This window comes from Desmodus rotundus, chromosome 12 (genome assembly GCF_022682495.2).
Source record: "Desmodus rotundus isolate HL8 chromosome 12, HLdesRot8A.1, whole genome shotgun sequence".
NCBI lineage: Eukaryota > Metazoa > Chordata > Mammalia > Chiroptera > Phyllostomidae > Desmodus > Desmodus rotundus.
The window spans coordinates 46,129,333-46,156,283 of NC_071398.1; the positions used below are offsets into that span (position 1 = coordinate 46,129,333).

At 56.2% G+C, this 26,951-nt stretch overlaps 1 protein-coding gene across 2 annotated transcripts; it reads left to right on the plus strand.

The window, feature by feature from the left end:
• Positions 1-26,937, plus strand: AP2A1 (adaptor related protein complex 2 subunit alpha 1). Of its 2 annotated transcripts, XM_053915771.2 has the most exons (24): positions 1-220; positions 10,308-10,376; positions 10,496-10,638; positions 10,782-10,975; positions 15,320-15,449; positions 16,087-16,188; positions 17,452-17,560; positions 20,166-20,316; positions 20,639-20,807; positions 20,917-21,054; positions 21,236-21,418; positions 21,840-21,937; positions 22,211-22,442; positions 22,533-22,700; positions 22,780-22,943; positions 23,249-23,314; positions 23,667-23,723; positions 23,827-23,909; positions 24,010-24,098; positions 25,162-25,286; positions 25,370-25,486; positions 25,577-25,646; positions 26,063-26,197; positions 26,500-26,937. In XM_053915771.2, the coding sequence occupies exons 1-24, from the start codon at positions 154-156 to the stop codon at positions 26,575-26,577; spliced, it is 2,937 nt and encodes a 978-aa protein (XP_053771746.1). In that variant the 5' UTR covers positions 1-153; the 3' UTR covers positions 26,578-26,937. The 2 variants fall into 2 exon arrangements, with proteins under 2 accessions (XP_053771746.1, XP_053771747.1); XM_053915772.2 differs by lacking the exon at positions 23,249-23,314 and having other exon boundaries at positions 2-220.
• The last annotated feature ends 14 nt before the right edge of the window (positions 26,938-26,951 follow it).

Here is a 26,951-nt window from a genome sequence, read left to right on the forward strand (position 1 = left end):
CAGCCCTCCTGCCCGCCAGCCCGCCCTCCCCCCGCCGCGGCCGGCTCCGCTCCTTGGCGTTGCCTGGGGTCCTTTTCCTCCCTGTCCCCGCCTGCCAGCCCCCGCTGCGCTGTGCCCTGCTCGGCCAGGCCTGGAGCCGACACCACCGCCATCATGCCGGCCGTGTCCAAGGGCGATGGGATGCGGGGGCTCGCAGTGTTCATCTCCGACATCCGGAACTGTGAGAGCACGGCCGGGGACACTGGAGGGGGGGGGGTGACGTGGAATTGAGGGATTTGGGGGTTACAGAGGGGTCTGGGGTTTAGGAAGCTATTGCGGTCAGTTGAGGGAAAGAATAGAGAGGGTCCGGGGGGAACTTTAGGGTGGGTGGAATGAAGGTGCTTAGAGTGTCCTAGAGTGCCTCTTGAGATGTCGACACGGAGTGTCTAGAGGCGTCCGAGAGGGTCTTAGAGGCGAGGAGGTTAGTAAGGTTCTGAGGAGGGGGCCATAGACGTGTCCCTGGGAGTGATAGGCTTGGGGGTCGTATTGGAGGAATCCCTGATGTAGATAGAAAGGGAAGGAGGTGCATGGGTGGGGGGGTGCTGGTGCTCCGTGGAGTGACAGAGTGGGAGGAGGCCAGAGGGGACTGGGAGGATGTGTAATAGAGGAGGCCTAACGGGGCCGTGCTTGAGGGTCTAGGTGAGGGGATGTCGTAGAGGGAAGGGACTAGATAGGTCACGGAGGCTCTTGGCTAGTGCACAGAGAGGGCCGAGGAGTGACAGAAAGTCCCAGGGGTTTGGGGAGGAGAGATGGGAAGGTGGAGGACTCTAGCGGGAGCCTGTTGAGGGGTAGAGGGGCTGCAGGATGGAGGATTGCTTAGGAGATACATAGGGCTGTGGAGAAGAGGCTAGAGGGGTTACTCAGGGGAGAGGGGGGACTGAGGGGGTACACATGAGAGACATTGCCGGTAGAGTCTTGGGAGAACCTGAGACAGGGAGCTGGGGGCCTGGAAAGGAAAAGAGACTCTAAAGTGGGGGCTTGGGGGATGTTCTAGAAAGGGGAGATCTCAGAGCTCAAAGAAGAGGCCAGGGGGTGCTTAGGAATTTGTGGGGAAGAGATCTGGAAAATGGGGGTGGAGTGGGAAAAGCCTGGTCTCGAGGGGGGGTCAGGGAGCAGGACAGTTCTGAATCTGGAGCCAGACCACGCCAATACGGGGACAGCGATGGCGAGCAGGAAGGAATTGCCATGTTGATGGACGGCCTGGTGCGAAGTCAGCTCCCAGCTCCTCAGAGCGAGTTTTGGTGTGCAAAGCTGTCGGAGCCTCAGAGGCTGTATCCGCATGGGCTTTGGGGTCAGCCAGACCCGGGCTCCAGTGCTGTCCCTCCCTAACCGCGTGACCTTGAATGAGGGACTTCACCTCTCGGCTTCCTCATCTGTCCGGAGGGACCACCAACCTCACCTCACTGATGAGGCTGTTGTGATACTGCTTGTGAAGGAGGCCTTTCCCACACCCCGGGGTTCTAGACCGGTCTTGGCTGTTATTTTGCTGGATCTCAGCAGTGGCCTCGGTTAGGTGCCCAGTGATTGTTTTGGAATTTAGTAGGTATGGAAGGACCTAGTATGTATTGGGCACTTGTGACAAGGAGGGGTGGACACTGTTGGGTATCAGGTGGAGGAGAGAGGTTATGATTGTTCCGAAAAGGGGTGGAGCTACGAGAGGTGGTGAACTGGGGGGTGGGGGCAGCTGTTGGAAGCTGGTGTGCATTGCTTCTGATCCCTGTCAGCCACGTGACCCTTGGCAAGTCACTTACCCTCTCTGAGGCTCAGTTTTCTTGTCTGCAAACCCCACAGATAACAGCATCTTGCCTTGGAAGGTTCATTCATTCATCTGACAAGTACTTTTGGATGGCTAGTGTGCCAGACGCTTTTTTCAGGGACTGGGGCTACAACTGGGAGCAAGAATTCCTGCCCTTGAGAGCACTATGGCATGGGGGAGATGGAAAATAAACACAGAGAGCAGGCAGTAAATGATACAATGTCACACAATGCTGACAAGAAAAATAAGGAAGAGGGGAGGGGCCAGTACTGAGAAGGTGCTCAGTGAAGGCCTCACCGCAGAGGGAATAATTGAGCAGAGATTTGAGTGAAGGGAAGGAGTGCGCCCTGTGGATTTTGGAGGAAAAAGGGGTCCCCGCGAGGGAATGGTGCGTTCAAAGGCCCTGAGGTTGCCCATGCTTGGTGTGTGTTCACATTAGAGCGAGGGGCCTGTGTGCCTAGGGCCGAGGGAGGGAGGAAGAGAGGGTGGGAGCTGAAGGCAGAGAGGGGACAGGGACAGGGACCGTGTAGGGCTTTGTGAGTCACCGTGAGCACTTTGGCCTTTCTCTGAGTCAAAGGAAAGCGGTGGGTGAGTTTTGAGCACGGGAGGGACAGGAGCCAATTGATCTTTTAAAATAATTCGTCTGGCTGCCGGGAAGAGTGCAGGGTGGAGGCGGGTCTGAGCGGGAGCAGGGAAAGAGGCAGGGGACTGTTGCAGTCGTCCAGGGGCCCAATGGTGTTGGTCTGACTGGGGCGAGGAGGGAATGGGGAGAAGTGGTTGGATTTGGGATCATTTCTGAAGGATTTGCAAAGGGATTGGCTGATTGAGGCAGAGAAGGAAAGAGAAATTGGGCGGGTGCCACTGTAAGACCCCAGAGGGAAGCCAGAGGGCAGAGGGGAGACTGCACCTTGGGGCAGTGGAGGTCATTGCGCTAGATGAATAGGGGCTGGAGAGTCAGGGCTTCCTCTGGGCCTTCCTTTCCTCATCAAGCATGTGTTGACTGTCTGGCATGTTTCAAAGTTTATCATGGGTGCTGGGGATACAGTGGTGAATAGGACAGACTTGTCTGCCCTCGTTAAGGAGACAGGCACTGCATACAAAATACAGCTGTTCTTGCCACGCACACACATACATACACACACACACAGTTACATACAGCTGTTCATGGCGGTGTTATTCACAGAAGCCAGAAGTGGAAGCAGACTACCCAAATGCCCATCTATGGAGTAATGGATAAGCAAAAGTGGTCCACCCATGCTGCGGAATATTATTTAGCCGTTAAAAAGAACGGAGTACTCATAGATGCTACCAGGTGGAGGAACCCTGAAAACGTCATTCTTAAAAATTTTTTTTTAAACAGAGAGGAAGGAAGAAAGAGGGAGAGAAACATCAATGTGTGGTTACCTCTTGTGCGCCCCCTCCTGGGGACCTGGCCCACAACTCAGGCATGTGTCCTGACTGGGAATCAAACCAGCAACCCTTTGGTTCGCAGGCCAGCGCTCAATCTACTGAGCCACACCAGCCAGGGCAAAAATATCATTCTAAGTGAAAGAAGCCATACGCATAAAAATGTATGATTTCGTTTATCTGAAATGTCCAGAACAGGCAAATCCATAGAGACAGAAAGATTACTGATTGCCTAGGGCTAAGGGATGGTGGAATGTGGAGTGACTAATGAGAACAGGGTTTATTTTATTTTATTTTTATTTTTTAAGAGGGGGGTGAAGGGAGGGAGAAAGAGGGAGAGAAACATCGATGCAAGAAACATGAATCAGTTGCCTCTCGTACACGCCCTGACGGGGGACCGAACCTGCAGCCTAGACATGTGCCCTGACCGGAATCAAACCTACGACCTTTCCTTTGCGGGAAGACACCCAGCCGACTGAGCCACGTGGGTCAGGGCCAGCGTTTCTCTTTGGGGTGATGAAACGTTTTGGAATTAGATGGTAGCAATGAGTGCACAGCACTGTGGTTATAATAAGGACCACTTAGCCGCACACTTTATTTTTCCAAAGGTTTTTTATTTATTTATTTTTAGAGGGGAAGGGAGAGGAAGGCAGAGAAACATCAGTGTGTGGTTGCCTCTTGCATGCCCCCTACTGGGGTCCTGGCCCGCAACCCAGGCATGTGCCCTGACTGGGAATTGAAGTGGTGGCCCTTTGGTTTGCAGGCTGGTGCTCAGCCACTGAGCCACACCAGCCAGGGCTAGATCTTATTTTATTAAATAGAAAAATATTGTAGCTGTCCTAGATCCACCGAGGGAAAGGGCCTCAATGTTGAGAGAATGGGGGCTGTTGCTCAGTGTGGAGGAGTTAGCCAGGCCTGGGGAGGTGGGGAGGATCTGTGAAGGCAGAGGGGCAGCAAGTGCAAAGGTCCTGAGGCCCAGTGAAGACTCTGAGCTAAGGCCTCAGGTCTGACTTTGGGAAGGTGGGCAGAGTGTTTGTCCTGAGGGCTTCAGGCAGGAATGAGGGAAAAGAAGTGATGAGGGATGAGCAGGTGAGGAGAGAGAGGAGGCGGAGACATCCTGCCAGAGGACCTGAAGATCCTAGTGGAGTTCAGCGAGAAAGATCTAGAGGGAGGTGAAAGACAGGCTCTGGGGAGGGCCCCGAAGCAGGAATTCTGGGCAGATAAGAGGTAAAGGCTGGGTGCAGCCCGAGGGTGTGACCCTGTCCTGCTGTCAGGGAACAGGCCTTGGGGTCCTTATCTGACTGGGAGCTCCCCAGGGCCCAGCTTCCCCCAAGCCTGAGGAGAATGTTTGAGGGAGTGAATGGGGTGAGGGGTGCTGGGCTGCCGGGCTGCCCCAGTGCCCTGAGCAACTCCCTTAGGGCACATTCCACTCCCAACTGTGACCCATTCTGTCTGTGACACCTCCCACAGCCCCTGGAGCACGGCCCTGGCTGCCCCTTCCCCGGGCTCCTGGTTCTGCCCACTGCAGGACCTGGCCCACTGGTGTCCTCAGGAGGTGTTTACGCATTGAATCCAATGAATGAATGAATGAATGAGTGAACTAATCTTTACTGAGCACCGATTGTGTGCCAGACACCGTTCTAGGTAATGGGACTGCGGGGCGAACTGAAGCCCCCTCTCTGATGTTCACATCCTTGGGAGGAGGTGGACCAGTACACAAGTGACTAGACAGTGTGCAGACCGGGGGCAGTGAGTGTGGGAGGGAAATAAACCAGGGCATTGGTGTTTGAGGACAAGGCTAGGGATGGTGCTCAAACGTAGTCTGGCCAGAGGGTCTCTTGTTGAAAGGGTAATGGTTGGAGCAAAGAATTGAACTTAATGGGTGAGTTGGGCCTGCCTAAATTTGAAAGAGGGCATTCATGGCAGAGGGAACAGCTTGTGCAAAGGCCCTGAGGCAGGACTGTGCTTGAAGTGGAGGAGGGGTTCAAGGAGAGGGGCAAGAGGACATTGGGGGATGGGGTGGGAGTTTCCCTCGGAGAAAGTGCTATAGGGGGTGTGCAGGGTTGGGGGGTGGCACACAGTGAGGACTTCGATTTTCCTCTGAGCACAGTGGTAGCCGTGGAAGGAATTGGAGGAGAGAAGGGACAGGGTCTGAGTCGGTTTGTATAGATCCCTCTGGCCGCTGTGCAGAGAACAGATTGAGTCCCCCTTTGGTGGTTCTCCAACAGTAAGTGGGAAAATACTGTAGCTGTCCCAGGTCTAGTGAGGCAGAGGGCCTCCAAGTTGAGGGAATGGGGGCTGTCTGTTGGCATTGAGGGCCCCCCCCCAACCCGCCCCAATCACATTCAACCCCTCCTCTGTGCTGGGACACCTCTGGACCCTGTGGATGCCACCGGGAGTGGAGCAGCCACTCCCCCTCCCCTCGTTGTGACTTGTTGAGTGTTGACAGATCAGCACTGCGCCCTTCACGGCAGGAGGCAGCTGTGGGGTGGTCCCTGCAGCCGAGCTTCTGCCTTCCCTCTGGGAAATGAAGGACAGGGTGTGACTTGGTTGCTCAAGGAGAATTTTTTCCCTCCGGGATGGTGAGGACTTTGTTAGCACACAGCCTAACCCGGGGCTAAAAAAGTAAAACAGAGCAGTGCAATTAATTTTAATATATTTCATTTATCCCAGTATGTGCAAAACATTATTTGCATGTGTAATCAACAGTCTCTAAATGGTCAGTGAAACAGTTCATGTTTCTTTCTCAACTCAAAGGCTGCATTTGCATTGGAAATACTTGCTCTTTATTAAATGGAGTTTGGGAAACTTAGACTCATGGGGTACTCAAGGTGTTCCAAGCACTCTTGTTCAAATTTATTAAAAGTAAATAAAACTCGGAACTCAATCCCTGTCACCCCGGCCATACTTCCAGTGGCCACGTGTGGCCAGTGGCTCCCCGTTTGGGAAGCACAGGGCCGACCCATCCTGAGCCAGACCGTGGTCCAGTCAGCAGGCATCATCTCCCAGAATCCTCTCCGAGGACCCAGGGCTGCTTGGACCTCTGTGGGAGGCCCGTCAGGGCAGGACTGTACAGACGGGAACGTCTTCCCTTGTGCTGTGAGTGGTAGTTGTCTACACCAGGGGCCGGACAGTGCCTGCCTGACCTCCATGAAATGCTTTGTGGGGTCAGGGTTGGTTAGGATGCCTTTGGTGGCAGTGACAGACCCACCTGTCTGCCTCTTTGGCTTCAGCCAGGGCTGTCCGACCCCAGGATGGCTCTGAGTGCGGCCCAACACAAAATCGTAAACTTACTTAAAGTATTACTTCCTTTTATACTAAGTTTTATTCCCGAGATAGGTGCATTTCCTATGTTAGTGATCACAAACTGGGGACCTGCCCAGCGATTTTAAAGACTATTGAAGACTATCGAAAGGGCCGCTGCGTAATCAGGGTTATTATGTGAGGACTTTCTTGCTTATCTGTGATGGCGGATGCCCCGAAAATTATGCACAGACCTGTTTTTTGCTCATCAGTTTTCGTTAGTGTTTGTGTCTTTCATGTGCGTCCCAAGGCAGCTCTTTTCCAGTGTGGCCCAGAGACGCCCAAAGGTTAGACACCCATGGCTGAAACCCTTAGGGGAGGCCTTATCTTCCCTAACCAGAAACCTCAAGGTAACGCTAGTCCTCTGCACAGTCAGCACTTTCCTGCTGTGGCCTGCAGCAAGGAGTGGCCTCTTTCCACCCGCACGTCCTTCCAGCCACAGGCAGGAGAGGGACCTGCGCCCTCCTGAGGCTCCTCAGTGCCCTCAGAAAACCCCAAGGGACTGTGTGGCCTGGCCGAGGGCCTTTGCACTGGCTGGGGACTGCCCAGAGTGTGTGTGTCCCCTTATCTGTGCATGGTCCATTTCAGCCTCATCTTTTTTGCTGTTGTTTTTTTAAGACTTTATTTATTTATTTTTAGATGGAGGGAGGAAGGAAGGGAGAGAAACATCAATGTGTGGTTGTCTCTCGTGTGCCCCCAACTGGAGATCTGGCCCGCCACCTAGGCATGTGCCCTGACTGGGAATCGAACCGGCGACCCTCAGTAGCACCCATGCGCTATCTCTGGACAGTTAGGCTGTTTCTCCCACTAGATTAGCGATTTTCAACCCTTTTTTATCTCATGACACACATAAAGTAGTTATTAAAATTTGGTGGCACACCAAAAAAATACATATTTTTGCTCATCTGACCAACAAAAAGGTCAGGTTCATTCACACCAGTCGGCTATTGTCTTGTTGGCTGTTGTCATTTTTAATTTGACGATCTAAGGGAAAAGAGGTCAGTGTCCCTGACTAAACAGTCAGGAATTGCATATATTAAAAAATTTATTTATTTATTAGAGAAAGGGGCAGGGAGGGAGAAAGAAAAGAAGAGGAACATCAATTGATTGTCTCTTGCTCACCCGCAAATGGGGACCTGGCCCACAACCCAGGCGTGTGCCCTGACCAGGAATCGAACTTGCAGCCTTTCAGTTTGCAGGACGACGCCCAACCCACTGAGCCGCACCAGTCAGGGCCATGTTTTAAAAATTCTTGAGGCGCACTGGTTGAAAATTGCTGCTTTAGATCTTTGCAGAGGCTGTGTACCTGGCCAGGATGCCCTTCCTCCAGGCTGCAGCCCCTTCTCTCTGGGAGACCCGACGCTTTGTTTTCCCTGGATTCTCGAAGTATCTCAGTTATGCAGAAGACAGTACCAAGTAGATGTGGACACTTGAAAGACTATTTAAAGAAAAAATACAAATCCGTATATCTTCTTTAAACAGTCTTTCAGGTGTCCACATCTGTTTGACAGCCTTCCATATAATTGAGTGCAGGCCTGTGAACATATTTTGATACATAATTTAAATAAATACATGTGTTAATTCTCATACACATATACATATATGGAAATATATTTTAAAAGCCCACGGGTCATCAGTGTCCAGCTCGATCCATTTTCCCTGGTTGGACACAGCCACGTAACCTGACCCGATGCAGAGCCAGCATCCCTGCCGGGCTCCCCGGCACTGCCTCGCGCGCCCTCCCAGCCCCCACCCCTCCCCAGGGATAACCTCCACTGGCTCATCCAACCCCATAGGTTAGTTTTGCCAGCTTCTCGAAGCTTCTGAATGAGGTGTAAGTGAAGGCCAGAGAGGTCACTAGTTTGAAAATTGAATTGCTGTTCAAATATCCGTTGATCTGGGATAGAGTTTAGGCAGCTACTTTGTGATATTTGATCCATTTATCAAAGTTGTTTTTTCCGGGTCCCTACAGAATAGTTGTAAGGCAAATGTCTGGAGCAACTGGTCATTCTCCGAGCAGGCACAGTGGGCCCTCGCTGGTCACCGTCCCCCCTCCTGGCCTCCAGAGGGTGGAGCTGTCCTAACCTCCAGCCGCCCTGGCTGGGGAACTGCTCCTGAACCCTCCTCGTCTTTCATGGCCTTCCTCAAATGTCCCCGCCTCCCACAGCCTCCACCAAGGCCCCTGGCGCTGCTGGGCAACCGCTTTGCCTACCCAGGTGTGGGGGTGGAGCCCCCTGCCTGCGACCCAGTAGGCCCAGGGTCCCTGAGGTGGATCAGAGGTCCCGGGCCCAGCTGGGTCCTGGCTGCCTGGCGGAGCCCCACTCAGGCCTGGCCCCCGGGGACTGAGGAAACGTGTAATTAATAAATGAAGGATCGGGTGGCTTCTGCGGCCACACAGGCGAGTTCAGAGTCACCACTGAAGCTCCGGCCCTTTATTTCCTGGGCCCCTGAGACCTCCTGCCCTGGTCCCCAGACCGGCCGCTCCTGCCCGAGGAAGGCGAGTGGGCCACTGAGCACTTTTTCACGTCCTGCGTTTTCTCGGCTCAGGCACTTGATAAGCCCTTGGAGCTGCCGCCCAGAAAAGTGGCAGGCGCTGGCCCTGTTTGCAGCCGGCTTCTGGTCTGGTCTGGGGGACACAGGTGGACCCAGACACCCATGACACGCGCTCTCAGGGGTGACCCAGGCGGTGGAGGAGCCCTGAGGAGGCCCTGGGGCGGCGCTGCCCAGTGGACGTACAGCGTGAGCCCCACGTGTGGTTTTAACTTCTCCCAGCAGCCACATTTTTTTAAAAAAGTAGAAAGAAGCAGGCACAAATAACTTTAATGATATATTTATGATACCTGATACATCCCCAATATTGTCATTTCAGCATGTAACCAATATTGTAAAATTTTGAAGTAACTTACTTTTTCCACACACTGTCTTCTTTTTCTTTTTTTTTTTTTTTTTTTTAAAGATTTTATCTATTTTTAGAGAGGGACAGGGAGGAAGAAAGGGAGAGAAACAGCAGTGTGTGGTTGCCTCTTGAGTGCCCTCTACTGGGGAACCTGGCCCACAACCCAGGCATTTGCCCTGATTGGGAATCGAACTGGCGACCCTTTGGTTCTCAGACCAGCACTCAATCCACTGAGCCATACCAGCCAGGGCTGTCTTCTAAATCTGGTGTGGCTTTGCTGCTTAGAGCCCAGATCAGTCTGGAGCAGCCATGCTTCAGAGGCTCAAGAGCCACCTGGCAAGGGACCGCTGTGTTGGACAGTGCAGGGGGTAGCTCAGCACCCAGGGGTCTGGCCTGGCCACTGGTGGCAGTGGGGCCTTCATTGAACTGCGCAGCTGGGGGAGGACAGGTTTTCAGGAGGTGCTGCGGTCCGGTCCATGGGGCTGTGGTAGGGGTGAGGGCCCCTGGGGGACAGCTGGAAGGCAGCCTAGCCATTCATTCATCCGTTCAGTTCTTTGTCACCTGTTTTTTGCCAGGCCGGTGCTGGGGGCGGGGGCAGGGGTAACCAGGGCTGTGTGTGGGGACAGAATTCCCAGGAGGAGTGCAGTTCAGGGGCCACAGTGAGAGGCGGAAGTCCGGGCTCGCCCCACAGTGTGTGCCGGGGCACTCGGTTGGAGAGACCAATGGCGGTAGTCATCGCCTCCCGCTGCTGGAGACGGGGGCCCAGGCCTGTCCTTAAGTCTCAGGGCCGGGGGGCCCCAGGACGGAGAGAGTTTGACCTTCCAGCTGAGAGGGACTTTCCCGAGGATAGTGAGGGCAGGTGGCTCAGCTCTTCAGGACCCTCATCACCAGCCTTCTCCTCCCCAGGTAAGAGCAAGGAGGCGGAGATTAAGAGAATCAACAAGGAACTGGCCAATATCCGATCCAAGTTCAAAGGTAGGTGGGGGTCTGGGCTTCTGGGTCTGAGGGAAGAGGGAACTGGGACTCCTGGGACTTGCAGGTGTGATTCTTCCTCATCTGGCCTCCCTCCCCTTTCGTCCTTCCTCTGGCCCCAGGGGACAAAGCCTTAGATGGCTACAGTAAGAAAAAGTATGTGTGTAAACTGCTCTTCATCTTCCTGCTTGGCCATGACATTGACTTTGGACACATGGAGGCCGTGAACTTGCTGAGCTCCAACAAGTACACAGAGAAGCAGATAGTGAGTGGGGGGCGGAGGGCCTGGGGGCTGGATTCCCGGGTCTGAGGGACGAGTGGCTGGCAACATGGACTCCAGGGTCTGAGAGTTCAGGCCTAGGACCGGTTAACCACAGGCTCCCCTGCCCGCCCGCCCTCCCCATCTAGGGTTACCTGTTCATCTCTGTGCTGGTGAACTCGAACTCCGAGCTGATCCGGCTCATCAACAACGCCATCAAAAATGACCTGGCCAGCCGCAACCCCACCTTCATGTGCCTGGCCCTGCACTGCATCGCCAACGTGGGCAGCCGCGAGATGGGCGAGGCCTTCGCCGCTGACATCCCTCGCATCCTGGTGGCCGGGTGAGGCCCTGGAGACCTGTGGTGGGTGGGGGTGGGGGATGCAGATGGGGAAGGCAAGGCCCAGCCATGTTTGAGGCTCAGAGAGGTTCTGTCACCTGCCCAAGGTCTCCCAGCCACGGGGTGGAGCTTGCTGTGGGGGAAAGGAGCCCCTAAGGGCATTTAGTAGGGGCACCCGACCTAGCCTAGGGGATCAGGGAGGGCTTCCCAGAGGAAGTGGCTTCAGGCTGGGGCCTGAGTGAGCAGGAATCATTGGCTGTTGGAAGGGGAAAGGCATGAGGGGCAGTGGTCATCCTGAGGCAGCACGTAATTCAGCAAATATTCCTGGAGAACCTGCGACATGATGGGTGTGGGGGGAAGCAGGAGTGAGCAGGCAAGGGCTGTAGTGCACACCCTTGGGGAGCTTGGGTGTTGTGGGGGACCCAAAGAACAAGCACATGGAGAAGTAAGATGAGTCGGACCGTGACAAATGCTCTGAAAAAAATGAAACAAGAGTGGGGGGCAGGGCGGCGTGGGGGAGTCCACTTAAATTGGATGTGTCCGGGAGGGTCTCCCCAGGAGCTGGTGCGATTTGACACTAGAGTGATGAGGGCGTAGCCATTCAAAAGTGTTGGAGAGAGAGGGTCCCGAGCAAAAGGCACAGCAAAAGGCACAGCAGGGCAAACAAAGGCCCCGAGGTGGGCGAGGGCCTCGTACACTCATGGAAGCAAGTGATAGTGCTTGTAGCTGGAGTGTGGCGACCGGGGGAGACGGGGGTTTGGATTTCATAGTGATTGATGGGGGAGGCAGGGGGTGACCTGAGTGGCTTTGTTGTTTTAAAGATTTTATTTATTTATTTATTTATTTCTGGAGAGAGGGGAAGGAGGGGAGAAAACATCAGTGTGCAAAAGATACGTTGATCAGTTGCCTCTCAAATGCCCCCCAACCCGGGACCTGGCCCGCAACCCAGGCATGTGTCCTGACCTGGAATCAAACCTGCGACCTTTCGGTTTGCAGGACAATGTCCAACCTGCTGAGCCACACCACTCAGGGCTTTGTAGTTTTAAAAGATCATGCAGCCTAGTGTGGGAAAAGGTAGGGCTTGTATTTCTGGCAACGTGTGGTCTAGATTCCTCCCTGATGCTCTTGTTATAACCCAGCTATCCACGCCGAATAAAAGGGGAAAGGAAATATCCTTCCAGGTGTTCATGAGCTAGCAGGAAAGTAAGGACAGGCCGCGAGCTAAGAGCGGCCCAGTGCCCGGGCAGGTGAGAGGAGCACTGTAGCCACGTTTTCCTCGGAAGGAATTGGGTGGCCTGGGTGAGCAGGGTTCATTGTGGGGGCCCTGCAGGCCCTGGGAACAAAAGACAAAGCTTGTCTGAGGAGAGGCTCCAGAGACCGCAGCTCACCGTGATCTAGAAATAACCCCCCGTAGGGACTGTGAGCAAAATTACCTGATGGAAAATAAGTATGTGCAATAGGTTCCAAGAAATACAAGCATAATTTAAACAGTGGAGCCAAGTGCAAGCAGATTTGGAGAAGAAATTGAAAATATTGTGGAAATTAAAAGAAAAAATTAAGTGGTTGTTTTAGCAGCAGAATAGATCCAGTCACAGCAGAATTAAACCGTCTGTAGAACTAAAGAAATTAAAGAGAACGCAGCCCAGAGAAACAAAGAGATGGAAGTTTGTAAAAAGAGAAGTTCAGAGTTGTGGGAGATAATGCTATTCAGAGTTCTAGAAAAAGAGAAAGGAAAGAATGTGGCAGAGGCACTGTTTGAAGAGGTAACAGCTGAAAATATTCTAGAACCCATGAAAGAGGCTGATCCTCAGATTCAAGTATCCCAGGAAATAGAGACTGCAGCCCTGGCAGGTGTGGTTCAGTGGATTGAGTGCTCGCCTGCAAACCAAAGGGTCGCTGGTTCGATTCCCAGTCCGGGCACATGGATGGCAATTAAAGTTCCTGTCTGATGAAGTCCCTCAGGGAGGACATTGCAGGGATGGCCCAGCGTATTGGGACCTGGGACCTGGGGGGAGAGAGGAGGAAAGTGCACCCTGGGCCCTGGCTCAGAACTTGGAGAAGCAGCTTTCCGAGAGAAGGGAGGGGGTAGGCGTGGTGAGTGCTGCCGACAGTTTCTTTTTTTAATTTTATTTATTTTTAGAGAGAGGGGGAGGGAGGGAAAGAGAGGGAGAGAAACACCAATGCATGAGACAGAAACATCGATCTGTTGCCTCTCAGACACCCCCAACCAGGGACCAGGCCCACACACTCAGGTGTGTGTCCTGACCAAGAATTGAACCAATGACCTTTCAGTTATCGGGCCAGCACTCAATCCACTGAGCCACACCAGGCAAGGTGGGTCTTTTTAAGACAAGGATAACCAGTCACCACTGGCTTAGGTGAGACAGAGGTCCCTGGCCACGCTGGGCCTGAGAATTTGGCACCCCCTGAAGGTGGAGAAGGAGGTCTGTGTGGCAGACGCATGTGAGCTGAGCATAAGCAATGTCCCCGTTGGGGGTGGGGCGGGCAGGCAGCTGTGGTGGTGACCACCTAGCGGCCATGCCCTGCCACAGCTGCAGGCCAGGCCGGCAGTCTGAGTGCAGGTAGGCTCCGCCCTGGAAACTCACTTCAACCATCACTGGGGCCTGCAGGAATTTTCTTTAGGTAGATTTTTTTAACTGATACACAAGTCATATAACAAGGTTCACTCTTTTAACTATTTCAAAGGGTACAATTCAACAGTCTTTAGCATATTCACAGCCTTGTGTGACCAGTGTGACTAAGCCCAGAACACTTCACCGCCCCAGGGCAAAGCCCCATGCCCGTTAGCAAGTCCACGCAGCAGTCCTCCCTGTTCAGCCCCAGCAACCACGAATCTGCTGCTCTGACATTTCTATAAGTGAACGTCATATCAGCGGAGTCCTACAATTGTGGCCTTCTGGGTCTGCCTTCTTTCACGTAGCATAATGTACTCCGGGGTCACCCGTGTTGGGGTGTGAATCAGAATTTTCATTCCTTTCTCTTTTTTAAATATTTTATTTATTTGTTTTTAGAGAGAGGGGAAGGGAGGGAGAGAAACATCAGTGTGTGGTTGCCTCTTGAGCTCCCCCAACTGGGGACCCCACCTGCAACCCAGGCAAGTGCAGCCCAGACTGGAAATTGAACCAGCGACCCTTGGATTCCCAGTCCGGAGCTCAGTCCACTGAGCCATGCCAGCCAGGGCTCATTCCTTTTCATGATTGAGTAATAACAGTCCATCGTTGGATGGACCACATTTTTTTAATTTATTCATAAAAGGATTCCACCTGATGGCTGGTATGTGTAACGTCCACATTTGCGTTTCCAGGTCCCATGTAGGTGCCTAGGTGGGGAACTGCTGAGTCACATTGCACTGAGTCTTATTTAAAAGGAAACAGTTGCAGTTGAATTCCCCCTCGAGTCCCTCTCATCGTCTTCGCCCCCCACCCCCAGTCCCCTAAATCCGGTGGTTGTTATTCCCATGTATATTTTTGTCCATTTATACCTGTGCTCAGCCCCCCAAATTATGTAATTTTAAACTTCACCTATATGGTATCACAGTCTCCATTTAACTTAACCAAGTTGATAAATAGCTCTTACTCCTTGGTTTGGTATTTGGACCCCTCCCTGCCTGTAACTGGAGACAGTAATGGAGCTCCCCTCCCGAGAGGGCTGTGGCGAGGACTGAACGAGTGGATGTGTAGAAGCTCTTGGTGCCGGCGTGGCCCGGGGTAAGGGCCCGGGACGCGGGGGCCGGGGTGATGTGGGCAAAGGATGCCGGTCCATCCAGCGTTGTGTTGTGGACAGACCTTCCGCTGCGGTCCGCTTTGAATCTGATGAGAGCCGGCAGTGGATGTTCTGGGGCCGCGGCCTGGAACACCTCAGGGTGGGACATTCTGTGCAGAGATTTTTTCTTTGCTCGTTAAGTTGCTCAGTTTCCTGCTCACCTGCCACCTCATCAGAAAGGCCTTCCTCCAAAGAAGCGTCCCTGACACGTCTTGCTCCTACCTGCCCTAGTTTGCACCGAAACACTGAGCCCAAATGGTATCGGGGGTGTTGTGCTCGGTTACTGGTGTCTCCGGTGTCTCTGGTGAGAACATAAGCTCTGTGTTCGCCATTCTGTCCGCAGCGCTGGGGCCCAGCGGGCGCTTAATAAGTGCAGGGCCAGGCTTGACATTTCACTCTGCCAGGGATCCTCCAAGGCTACTGAGAGGTGGGCTCTGCGGAAGCGCCAGACCGGGTCTGGGTCTGCCCTCTCAGTGGCTGCCCACCTGGGAGGCGCGAGCGAGGAGGGCAGCTGTTGGGGGCTGGGGTCGCACTGAGCCAGCCCACCCCACCCTGCCCCTGCAGGGACAGCATGGACAGCGTGAAGCAGAGCGCGGCCCTGTGTCTGCTGCGGCTCTACAAGGCCTCGCCTGACCTGGTGCCCATGGGCGAGTGGACGGCTCGCGTCGTGCACCTGCTCAACGACCAGCACATGGTGAGGCCCGGCACCACCGTCCCCAAGACCTGTCCCTGCCCTTGCTGTCCACCCGGAGGCCCAGGGAGTCCCACCCCTGCCCTGGATGCCTGGGGCGCCCTCCTCTGTCCCTGTCCTTACCCTGGCACCTGGAGACCCCATTCCAGTCTCCCCAGTGCTTACTACTCACCCAAGTGTCCTGGAACCTCCCACCTCCATTCATGACACCCAGCTGGCTGCCTAGGGGTCCGGTCCATGGTCCCCAACACCAACACCCGCCCATCCCCTCAGAAAAGTCCCAGCCTCTGTCTCTGACACCCAGAGGTTCCCCCAGTGCCCATGGCCTGCCCGCCCTGCATAGAGACGCTGATCTCTGCCCCCACCCCCAATACTCCCAGTTCCTTCATAGTCCCCTGCTGCCCACTTCTCTGCACTCAGATGCCTGGGCCCTCCCAGGGCCATTCCAGGTACCCAGGTGAGTGCTGGTCACGAGTCTGAGCCCTGAAATACCCACTGTGGCACCTGGGCGCCCCTAAACGCACCCTCCCACACCCCCACCCTGTGTGTTCCTGAGTCTCTGCTCTCGGAACCTCGGCACAATCGTCCCCATCTGGCCCTCCTTCCGGGGCCCTGACCTGCCGCTCCTCTGTCCCTGCAGGGCGTGGTCACGGCCGCGGTCAGCCTCATCACCTGTCTCTGCAAAAAGAACCCGGATGACTTCAAGACGTGCATCTCCCTGGCTGTGTCTCGCCTGAGCAGGGTGGGTGTGGCCTCGCAGGTGGTGGCCCTGGCACCCCCTTCCCCTGGGGCATGGCTCTGGTCCCCCTCGCTCTCTGAGACTCAGTCCAACCAGCGGTTATGAACTCGGGCTCTCAGCTCGGCCACAAGTGGTGCCACCTTCCTGAGCCTCAGTTGTCCCTTCTGATCAGTGGGGATGGAAGCAGTGCCCAGCACACAACACAGCTGCCCTGAATTAATCCGCATGAGGGTCCAGAACAGGGTCTGGCGCGCGCTGAGCGCCCAGGAAGTTAGAGCCGCTATCCTGAGTTCCCCCTCCCTCTTGCCTGCTCTGCCTTTCTTCCTCCGGCTTTCTCTGCCTTCCTCCCCTCCTTTCCCTGGCATCTCCCTCCCTCTGCGCCTCTCCTCATGCGCTGTGTCCTGGGGATGTGCCCTGAGGCTTCCTGTGTGCCTGGCTCCGCATGGCCGACAGGGAGCGTGGATGCGTCAGGCCTCAGCCTTCTAGAAGCTCCCTGTCCTGTTGGAGGAGGAGGCGTGTGGCAGGGCGGGCGACTCAATCACAAGTTTTCACAAAAGGGGAGGTTTGTGCTGTTGTGGAGGCAGCATAGGGCTTTGTAGGGCCTAAAGGAAGCACTTAGCCCTGCCCTGGAAATCTGGAAAGGCTTCCTGGGAGAGGTGATCCTGGAATTGAGACTTGGAGTAAATACAGATATTTCCTGGGCAGGTAAGAAGAGGCCTGGATTCTCACGCAAGAGCACAACACAGCGGCTCGTTCATTCAGTCACTTTTTCATTCATCCCACAGCGGAGCAGGCCGGTGGGAGGGGCTGATGGGGGAGACCGGGAAGTGACGATGGGGGTGGGGCACAATACCATCGTGGGGTGGCACAGAGTGCTGGGAATGCTTCTTGGAGAAGGGGTTTTCAAGGCTGAGTAGGAGTTTGCCATGAGGAACAAAGACACAGCCCTTCACTAATTTTCCTCTTATCCACTGAGCCTTTCTTGGGTTTGACCTGATATTCGGCCCGGGGACCCAATTCCTGTCTGGAGCAGCTTCCAGTTCTGGGGAGGACCGTGGGGAAGCAGTCTCCCCACATGGCTGTGATGGGTGCGCTGGTGGACCCTAGCTGGCGTTTGGGGCAGCACAGAGGTGGAGTCAGGAGCTCACAGTAGGGACTCAGATTGGCAGACACTTCCCAGCTCTGTCCCAGAGCCTCCCAGACACTCACTGGTGCCCAAGGCTCCCTCTCGCCCCCCGAGCCTCACCTCCCTTGTCCTGCCCCCAGATCGTCTCCTCGGCATCCACCGATCTCCAGGACTACACCTACTACTTTGTCCCCGCGCCCTGGCTCTCGGTGAAGCTGCTGCGGCTGCTGCAGTGCTACCCCCCGCCAGGTACCGCCGAGCCCACAGGGCTGGGGCCTAGGGGTCTGTGTCAGAGGCAGGGGGCCTGTGCCTCTAGCCCTGCTCCTCGCCTGCAGTGGGGGCAGCCCTGAGCACAGGACCTGGCCAAGAAGCCTCCCTCAGCTGTCTGACCTCACAGAGCAGTGCTGAGGGACCCTGTGCTGAGAAGCTCAGCACAAAGCAGGTGCCTGGTAAACCAGTCACTTGAATTCAGCTTGGTGCTGAGCAGCCGCCGTGGGCCCGGGGCCATTGTGCGGCCCTGAGTTCATAGCCAGCCACTTGTGTGCGAGGGTATCTGTGTGTGTGTATCGGTGTGCACATGTCTCTGCATGTATGACTGTGTGTGTGCAGACATTCACCTGTGTTTGTGTGTGTGCGTCTGCGTGCATGCCCACGTGTGTGCGTGCACACACTGGAATTGAGTGTGCGATCGGGCAGCTCCAAAGGCCCCTCCCAGCCTGTGAAAGCTAGTGGTGATTTCTGCCGCCTGGCCCTGGGAATGCCTCCTGTCCCCTCTGGCTCTTTCTCATATGGAAAAGAAGGGTTTAGGTAGAATCTAAGCCTCCTTTTATCTCAGAAACCCCAACTTACAATTTGGGCTGTGCCTGGGCAGGCACCTCACCCACTTGGCTGCTCTGTGTTGTAGGAATTGCAGCCTAGGCCCAAGCAGAGAGCTCCGGGCAGGCAGGGGCTATCTCTAATACGTTTCCAAGTGATTTATTTTGAAGATTTTATGTATTTCCAGAGAGAGGAGAACGGAAGGAGAAAGAGAGGGAGAGAAACATCAGTGTGTGGTTGCCTTTCACACGCCCCCTACTGGGGACCTGGCCCACAACCCAGGCATGTGCCCTGACTGGGACTCAAACCCGAGACCTTTCGGTTCACAGGCCGGCCCTTAATCTGCTGAGCCCCACCAGCCAGGGCATCCAAGTAAATGTTTAATAGGTATTATGAAAAATGTTCCAACATGCAAACAAGTAGAGAATACCTGTCACCTCGACTTCACGTGTTTCTTACACACGCTCTTATTTTGTTACATATTTTTGACATTTAAGAGGTAATTACAGATATGTTTTGCCTTAGATATTTTGTTATGCATTTCTCAAAACTATGGCAGTTCTTCTTTCCAACAGCTATTCTACGCTCATACTTCAAACTAACAATGATTCCCTAATGTTCTCTGATACCCACTGCAGTTTACCCTGATTTCCCCCCAAATTCTTCCACAGTCAGTACAAACTAGGATCTAACCAAGGTACTAGTATCGAATTTGGTTATTATTTCTCAAAAATCCTCCCTTAATCTGGAAGATTAATTCCCTTTATTCCAAGACCTTGGCTTTTACCCAGCTGTTTAACATAAAAAATTTCAAACATAAAGATAACTTCCACGAGCAGTGCAGTAAGCCTGTTTGCGCGTACCTAGACTCAGCAGGCTTGTTAACAGTGGCTGGACTTGTGTCTTTATTTGCTTGGGTTGCGGACGTTGTAACATTCCCCAAGCCCGCAGTATTCCCGCACACGTGCCCCAGAACTCGGTATAAACCCACAGTGCCTCTCTCATACCTGAAAAGATTCAAAATAACCTCATGGTGTCATTGAAACTTGGAACAGACAATTAAACTTGGAACTTTGCTGTCTAGGCACCAAACTGTCCCGATTGTCCAGAGAATTATTTTTATGGCTTAAAAAAATAATACACACCTCAGCTGGTGTGGCTTCAGTGGATTGAGTGCAGGCCTGTGAACTGAAAGGTCACCTGTTCGATTCCCAGTCAGGGCACATACCTAGGTTGTGGGCCAGATCCCCAGTAGGGGGCGCTCAAGAGGCAACCACACATTGATGTTTCTCTTTCTTCCTCCCTCCCTTCCCCTCTCTCTAAAATAAATAAGTAAAATCTTTTAAACCGATACACAGTACAATCTAGGACCAGAAATTAAGTCTGATTTTGTCTCTGTGATCATGTCTGGAATAGCCTCCCCACTCCCCACCCGCCACTGCCTGCTTCTGAAGGACCCAGGAGAGCTCTTTGTCACAGGCTGTCCCACCTTCTGCATTTGGCTGTTGGCTGTCTTGAGTCCTTGCGCTCTTTCTGATTGCCCAATGGGTTTGGGTGCAACACTTTCGCTGGAACCCTGGACAGCTGTTCCATCCGTGAGGTGTTGCCTCACATCCCCGGGAAGCGGGGTTACCCAGGTTTCTGTGAACCTCTGGTTGATGTCTGTCTCAGGCCCTGAGACTGCTCCATGGGAAGGCGGGTCTCAGGGTGTCTCTGGGGAAGGTTCCCAGGACTTTCTTGGCCTGTGAGAACCCTAAAGAGCATCTGTGCTGTAGTAGGGGAAACTGAGGCTCACAGGGGTGGACCCTCCTACCCAGCAGGGTCAGAGTGGAGCAGGACGAGATCCCGGGTCTGGAGTTGGGTCCACTGACAGCGTTTCTCCCACCTCCTCTGGCCTCCTGGGGCCCCGGGCAGGGCTGAGGGAGCAGGGATGCTGGCCTGCAGCTGCAGGGCCCACCCTGTCCTGTGGCCTGGCCCCTGGCCCGTGAGCTGGGCGGGCAGAGTGCTCAGTCCTGGGGCGTGCCCTTCCTCTCCCCAGAGGACGCGGCCGTGAAGGGGAGGCTGGTTGAGTGCCTGGAGACCGTGCTCAACAAGGCCCAGGAGCCGCCCAAGTCCAAGAAGGTCCAGCACTCCAATGCCAAGAACGCCATCCTCTTCGAGACCATCAGCCTCATCATCCACTACGACAGGTGCCCAGCTGGGGCCGGCGGGGGTGGCTGGGGCCAGGGGAGGGGGCCGGGGAGTGGGGCTGGGAACCGTGACTTGTAGGTAGAAGGAGGGTGAGGTCGTGCAGTATTACCCTGCTAGGGTAGTGCCGGGCCCCTCTTGGGAGCCAGAGCTCCTGGCTGTCTGTATTGGGGCTCAGTGGCCCAGGAGTCGGGGTCACCAGGAGCAATCACGCCAGAGCTGCAGGGCAGGAGTTAAGACTTGGCTCCCAGGGATGACGTGAAGTGTGCCAGCCCTTCCCGAGGCCTCCTCGTGTGCCCGTGTCTCTTTCTCTCTCGCCGGCAGCGAGCCCAACCTGCTGGTCCGGGCCTGTAACCAGCTGGGCCAGTTCCTGCAGCACCGGGAGACGAACCTGCGCTACCTGGCCCTGGAGAGCATGTGCACGCTGGCCAGCTCCGAGTTCTCCCATGAGGCCGTGAAGACACACATCGACACCGTCACCAACGCCCTCAAGGTGCGGCCTCCTAGCCCTCCTCAGAGGGGCACCTGGCTCAGAGGCCCCTGAGTGGCCAGCCTTTGCCACACAGAGCCTGGGACACACCGCACCCACTCTCTTCCCTCAGACGGAACGGGATGTCAGCGTGCGGCAGCGGGCGGCCGACCTCCTCTACGCCATGTGCGACCGGAGCAACGCCAAGCAGATTGTATCGGAGATGCTGCGGTACCTGGAGACAGCCGACTACGCCATCCGCGAAGAGATTGTGAGTCATGGGAGGGCTGGGGGCTGGAGCCCCGGGTCTGAGGGATGGGGGCTGTGGGCCTGGACTCCCAGGTCTCCAGATGGGACAGTTGTGAGCTCAGATCCAGCTGAGTCCACACCCTGCTCCCTGTCAGCCCACGCTCACACTCTCACACGTGCTGGCCCTCCCTCCCGGCTGGCAGGTCCTGAAGGTGGCCATCCTGGCTGAGAAGTATGCCGTGGACTACAGCTGGTATGTGGACACCATCCTCAACCTCATCCGCATCGCGGGGGACTACGTGAGTGAGGAGGTGTGGTACCGCGTGCTGCAGATTGTCACCAACCGCGACGACGTCCAGGGCTACGCTGCCAAGACCGTCTTTGAGGTCAGCACCCCTGGCTGCCCCCATCATGGGGCGTCAAGGCAGAGCAAGGACAGCTGGGACGGGGGGACCAGCCAGCCCAGGCTGCCATCCTGCTCCCTCCTTCCCAGAGCAGTGCCTTGGCCTCCCTGCTCTCCCAGGGGACATGGGGGTCGCACCTTCACTCGCCACTGTGAGGGTCAGCTTGGCATATACCCACCGGTCCCTGGGGCCCGGCAGTTTGCCACTCCCTCTGCCCCCAAAAGGGGTCTCATTCTGTCCTGTTGTACTGCCTGCGTGAGCTTAGGCCAGTCACTTAACTACTCTGTGCCTCAGTTTCCCCCTATATCACCCCACACACATCATAGAGCCCCAAGGGTTAGCGCCCCGCCTGGCACACCTGAGTGTGCAGGGTGTCATTACTCACGGTGTCCCTGCCTCCCAGGCGCTCCAGGCCCCAGCCTGTCACGAGAACATGGTGAAGGTCGGCGGCTACATCCTTGGAGAGTTTGGGAACCTGATTGCTGGGGACCCCCGCTCCAGGTGAGGGGGCGAACATATGAAGGGCCTGGGGTGTGGGGACCCCTGGTGTCTCAGGGCTAATGAAGCTTCCCAGCCCCTCGCCCAGACCCTTGCGAGGGAAGACAGAACCCAACTCTCAGGCGCCTCTGGGACAGAGGGTTGCGGTGGCCCCTGCCCCGGGGCAGCCTGGGGTCCTGGGAAGGGTCCCTATGAGGGAGGCAGCACCTCACGCGGGGGCTTCTGGGGGAGGCGGCAGAGCCCGCACCGCTGACGCCCTGTTCCCTCCCCCAACAGCCCCCCGGTGCAGTTCTCGCTGCTGCACTCCAAGTTCCACCTGTGCAGCGTGGCGACGCGGGCCCTGCTGCTGTCCACCTACATCAAGTTCATCAACCTCTTCCCAGAGACCAAGGCCACCATCCAGGGTGTGCTGCGGGCCGGCTCCCAGCTGCGCAACGCGGACGTGGAGCTGCAGCAGCGTGCTGTGGAGTACCTCACCCTCAGCTCTGTGGCCAGCACAGACGTCCTGGTCAGGGCCCTGGTCCTCCCGCGCCCCTCCTCCTCACTCTGCACCTGGCCCACCCTCCCCCCTGACCTGCCCCTGTCCCTGCCCCCACAGGCCACTGTGCTGGAGGAGATGCCGCCCTTCCCAGAACGTGAGTCGTCCATCCTGGCCAAGCTGAAACGCAAGAAGGGGCCCGGAGCCGGCAGCGCCCTGGATGACGGTCGGAGGGACCCAAGCAGCAATGACATCAATGGGGGTGTGGAGCCCGCTGCCAGCACCGTGGTGAGTCCCCCAGGACTGGGCCACTCGGAGGGTCTGCCTGGGGTGTCCACTCTTTCTCACCTACACCCTGTACTTGCAGTCGACTCCCTCACCCTCTGCTGACCTTCTGGGGCTGCGGGCAGCCCCTCCCCCAGCGGCACCCCAGGCTCTCTCGGGTGCAGGCAACCTCCTGGTGGACGTCTCCTCTGATGGCCCGGCCACCCAGCCCAGCCTGGGTCCCACCCCTGAGGAGGCCTTCCTCAGGTACCATCCGCCAGGGGCTCTGGGCTGCCTGTCTTCTGTCTGTCCCCAACTCGCTCCTCCCTCCCTGTCCCTGTGCCTCTGCCCACCTGGCTGCCGCCTCTCCTGGCCTACTTCCTCTGGCCACTCTGGACTCTTGGCTGCCTCTGGCCACTGTTTTGTTGTCCTCTCCCATCACCGTGTCTCAGCCTGCTCTTCCTTTTCTCCTTCCCTCCTCCGTCTTTCTCTTCGGCCCTCTTGCTGCCTGTCTGGGATTGGCTGCCTGCCACGCCTGTCTTCCCTGTCTGCTCTGGGATTGGATGGCCCAGCGAGCTGGAGCCGCCTGCCCCTGAGAGCCCCATGGCTTTGCTGGCTGACCCAGCTCCAGCTGCTGAGTAAGGGGTGGCCTCAGGGGGTTGGTGGGCAGACTCTTGTGTCCCTAGGGAGGGTTCAAGGACTGGGAGCTCTCATAAGGGCTCCTGTTGAGCCATCTGTAGGGACTTGGAAGGGAGGGAAATAGTGCAGGGGGCGGATGGCCACACACACTGGGGCCCCGTTCCCGTTAGAGGCAATCACCAAACTGATTCTGGGGTTCCCTGGGGTTCTCTTAGGAGTCTGGGTGTGTGGACTGTGGGGTTCTGTCCTTTCAGGGCTTGTTGTCTCCTTCCACTAGCTAGCTCCGGGCTTTTCCTCTAGCACCTCCCTCCCGCCAGTCTCCTCCCATCTTACTCCTTTCCCTGCCTGCAGCCCGGGTCCTGAGGACATCAGCCCGCCCATCCCCGAAGCCGATGAACTGCTGAATAAGTGAGTCTGGGAGCGGTCAGGGAGGGGAATGAGGACAGGTGGGGGTCAAGGAGCAGGGCCCAGGCCGGCACTCCTTATCCTGAGCCCCCCACCCCACCCCCAGGTTCGTGTGCAAGAACAACGGGGTCCTGTTTGAGAACCAGCTGCTGCAGATTGGAGTCAAGTCAGAGTTCCGGCAGAACTTGGGTGTGTCCAGGGCGGGGGGCTGGAGGACGGGGCTCGGGGGACCTTGTGCAGGTGTGGAGGAGGGACTCTGACGGGGGCCCGCCTCTCCCCGGCATTGCAGGCCGCATGTACCTCTTCTTCGGCAACAAGACCTCGGTACAGTTCCAGAACTTCACGCCCACTGTCGTCCACCCCGGGGACCTCCAGACTCATATCCTGAAACCTGGTCCAGCCCCCTGGCTCCAGGTCTGCCTTCCCCAGGAGGAGGTGGGCCCACTTCCCGGGACTCCTGTGCAGCCCTCTCACCCGAGAGCCAGAGCACTTGTTAATTCTCTGAGGTTTAGTGTCCTCTGTTAAGGAGGGGTGGTCCTTTCTCCCTCAGGGCAGGAGGCATTACTTTTAGAACCCCTGCTGCTCCAGCCCCTTCCTGACCTTGACCTTTGTCTTCTGGCTGGCTCCACACCCGTGTTTCTAGTGAACTCAAGGGCCTGGCCTGGGGGTCTTGATGCTGACCAGAGGGACCTCCTGTGTGACCTGGGCCTGTCACCTTGCCTCTCTGAGCTTTCCCAGCCCTTTTGTGTAGACCCTCCCCTTCCTTCTCACAGGGGTGTTTTAAAGATCGGAGTGGCTGGAAAACTCTGGAAGGGTGGCTGTCACACAGGAAGTGCTTGAGCGGTGTTAGCCCCCTCTCCCCCCTTTCTGGTCCTCTGTTCCCACCCCCGTGAAATTTTAGGGGTTGGAGCCCCAAACTTGGAGGACCTTTTTATCGTTCTTTGCTTCATTCATCATCATTCCTAGAGGCCTCTTGGATGCTCAGCTCCGTGCTGGACATGGGTGGGCCCGGGGTGAGAGAGACAGAAGACCCGGCCTTGCCTCTGGGTTGTTGACGTGAGGGTGGGTGGTGCAAACAGTAGTTGCCGCTGTTAGTTGTGAACTTGGCTTATGCCAAGCACACAGATACTCCTACTGGCTTATGTCATGAACACTGAGGACACACTGTCCGTGTGGCAGATGAGGCTGAGGGGTTAAGTAACTTGGCAATATCACTGAGGTGGTAAGCGCTGGGATTCGAACCCAGAGAGGCTCTTGGCCTCAGCACAGGTGTGACGGGCAGTGAAGGAGGTCGCTGAGCCGGTTGGGGAAGGCCGGTTAAGCATAGGAAGAATCCAGGGTGGTAGGGCCTGGCCCTTCAGACTCATTGCCAAGAACCCTCGGCCCCCCCTCCCCCGAGGAACCACCCTCTGTTTCTGGCTTCCTTGACCACGGGTGGGCACAGCTGGCTGTACAGACCAAGCGTGTAGCCGCGCAGGTAGACGGTGGCGCGCAGGTGCAGCAGGTGCTGAACATCGAGTGTCTGCGGGACTTCCTGACGCCCCCGCTCCTGTCCGTGCGCTTCCGGTGAGTCAGTGGGGCTGCCCGGTGGGCGGTGCCTCCTGGGTGAGGGGCGGGGCCTAACCAAGCTCTTTCTCTTCCAACGCCAGGTATGGGGGAGCCCCTCAGTCTCTCACCCTGAAGCTCCCAGTGACCATCAACAAGTTCTTCCAGCCAACAGAGATGGCGGCCCAGGACTTCTTCCAGCGTTGGAAGCAGCTGAGCCTGTGGGTAGTTGGAGGCGGAGCCACCGCTGCCCTTCAGGGTGGGCGGGGTCGGAGCTGCCAGGTCCCTGACTGCAAACTTTCCCTCCCCAGCCCCCAACAGGAGGCGCAGAAAATCTTCAAAGCCAACCACCCTATGGACGCTGAAGTCACTAAGGCCAAGGTGAGAGACAGAGAATCAGGAGAGGAGCCCCCAGGCTAATATCCCAACCCTGCCATTTTTTAAATTTATTTTTAAGGGAGGGAGAGAAACACTGATATGTGAGAGAAACATTGATTGGTTGTCTCTCACACGCCCCCCAACCAGGGACCTGGGCCCCAACTCAGGCATGTGCCCCGACTGGGGATTGAACCTGTGACCTTTGGGTTTGAAGGCCAGCACTCAACCCACTGAACCCCACTAGCCATGGCTCAGCACTGCGTTGCTCTAACTCTGGGAGTTGGGGAGCGGTGGCTGCTCAATTCCTCTGAGCCTCGGTTGTCTCATCTGTCAAACCCGGCCGATTCCCACTGCTGAGGGTTTGGGGGACTGGCGTGCCACTCTGAGCCCTCCTGATGGCTCCCCACCCTCCTCCCCAGCTCCTGGGGTTTGGCTCTGCTCTCCTGGACAACGTGGACCCCAACCCTGAGAACTTCGTGGGGGCTGGAATCATCCAGACTAAGGCCCTGCAGGTGGGCTGTCTGCTCCGGCTGGAGCCCAATGCCCAGGCTCAGGTGAGTGTGGTCTGGGAGGCCCACCTGAACCTGCCACATCACCTGTTGCTCCAGTGTGCACTCTGTGACCCCGCCCCCAGCCCTCTGGCTCTTGCCTTCCTCTCCCTCCCTCCCACCCCTGGCTTTTCTCTTTCTATCCTTTTGACCTTTCTTGGCCTCTCTATTATCTCTGGTTCTTTGTCTCTGTTTCTTGTCACTTTTCTTCCTTCTTCCTGTCCCTTCCTGTCTCTCTGACCTCTCTCACTTGGCCTGCCGCATCCCTCTGCCTCCTCCCTGAGTCCCTTACCCCTTGTCCCGCCCAGATGTACCGGCTGACCCTGCGCACCAGCAAGGAGCCTGTGTCCCGTCACCTGTGTGAGCTGTTGGCCCAGCAGTTCTGAGACCTGGACTCTCTGCCCCAGGGATGTGGCCGGCACCAGGAAGCCCCTAGGACTGAGGGAGCTTTGGTGGATAGGGCAGTGAGGGGACTTCCACTGGTGACAAGCAAGACCCCCAGATAGGGGGATGCCTGGGACCTTCCTCCGGCCTTTTGTATTTTTATTTTTGTTCATCTGCTGCTGTTTACATTCTGGGGGGTAAGGGGGAGCCCCCTCCCTCCCTTTCCCCCCCAAGCACAGAGGGGAGAGGGGCCAGGGAAGCAGGCGCCCCCTCCCCTCCTGCCCCGCCCTGTTGTGGCCCCTCCTGCCCTCCCCGTCCAGGGGCTGTGTATTATTGTGATCAAATAAACAGAGACGCTAACAGTCCTGGGGCCCTG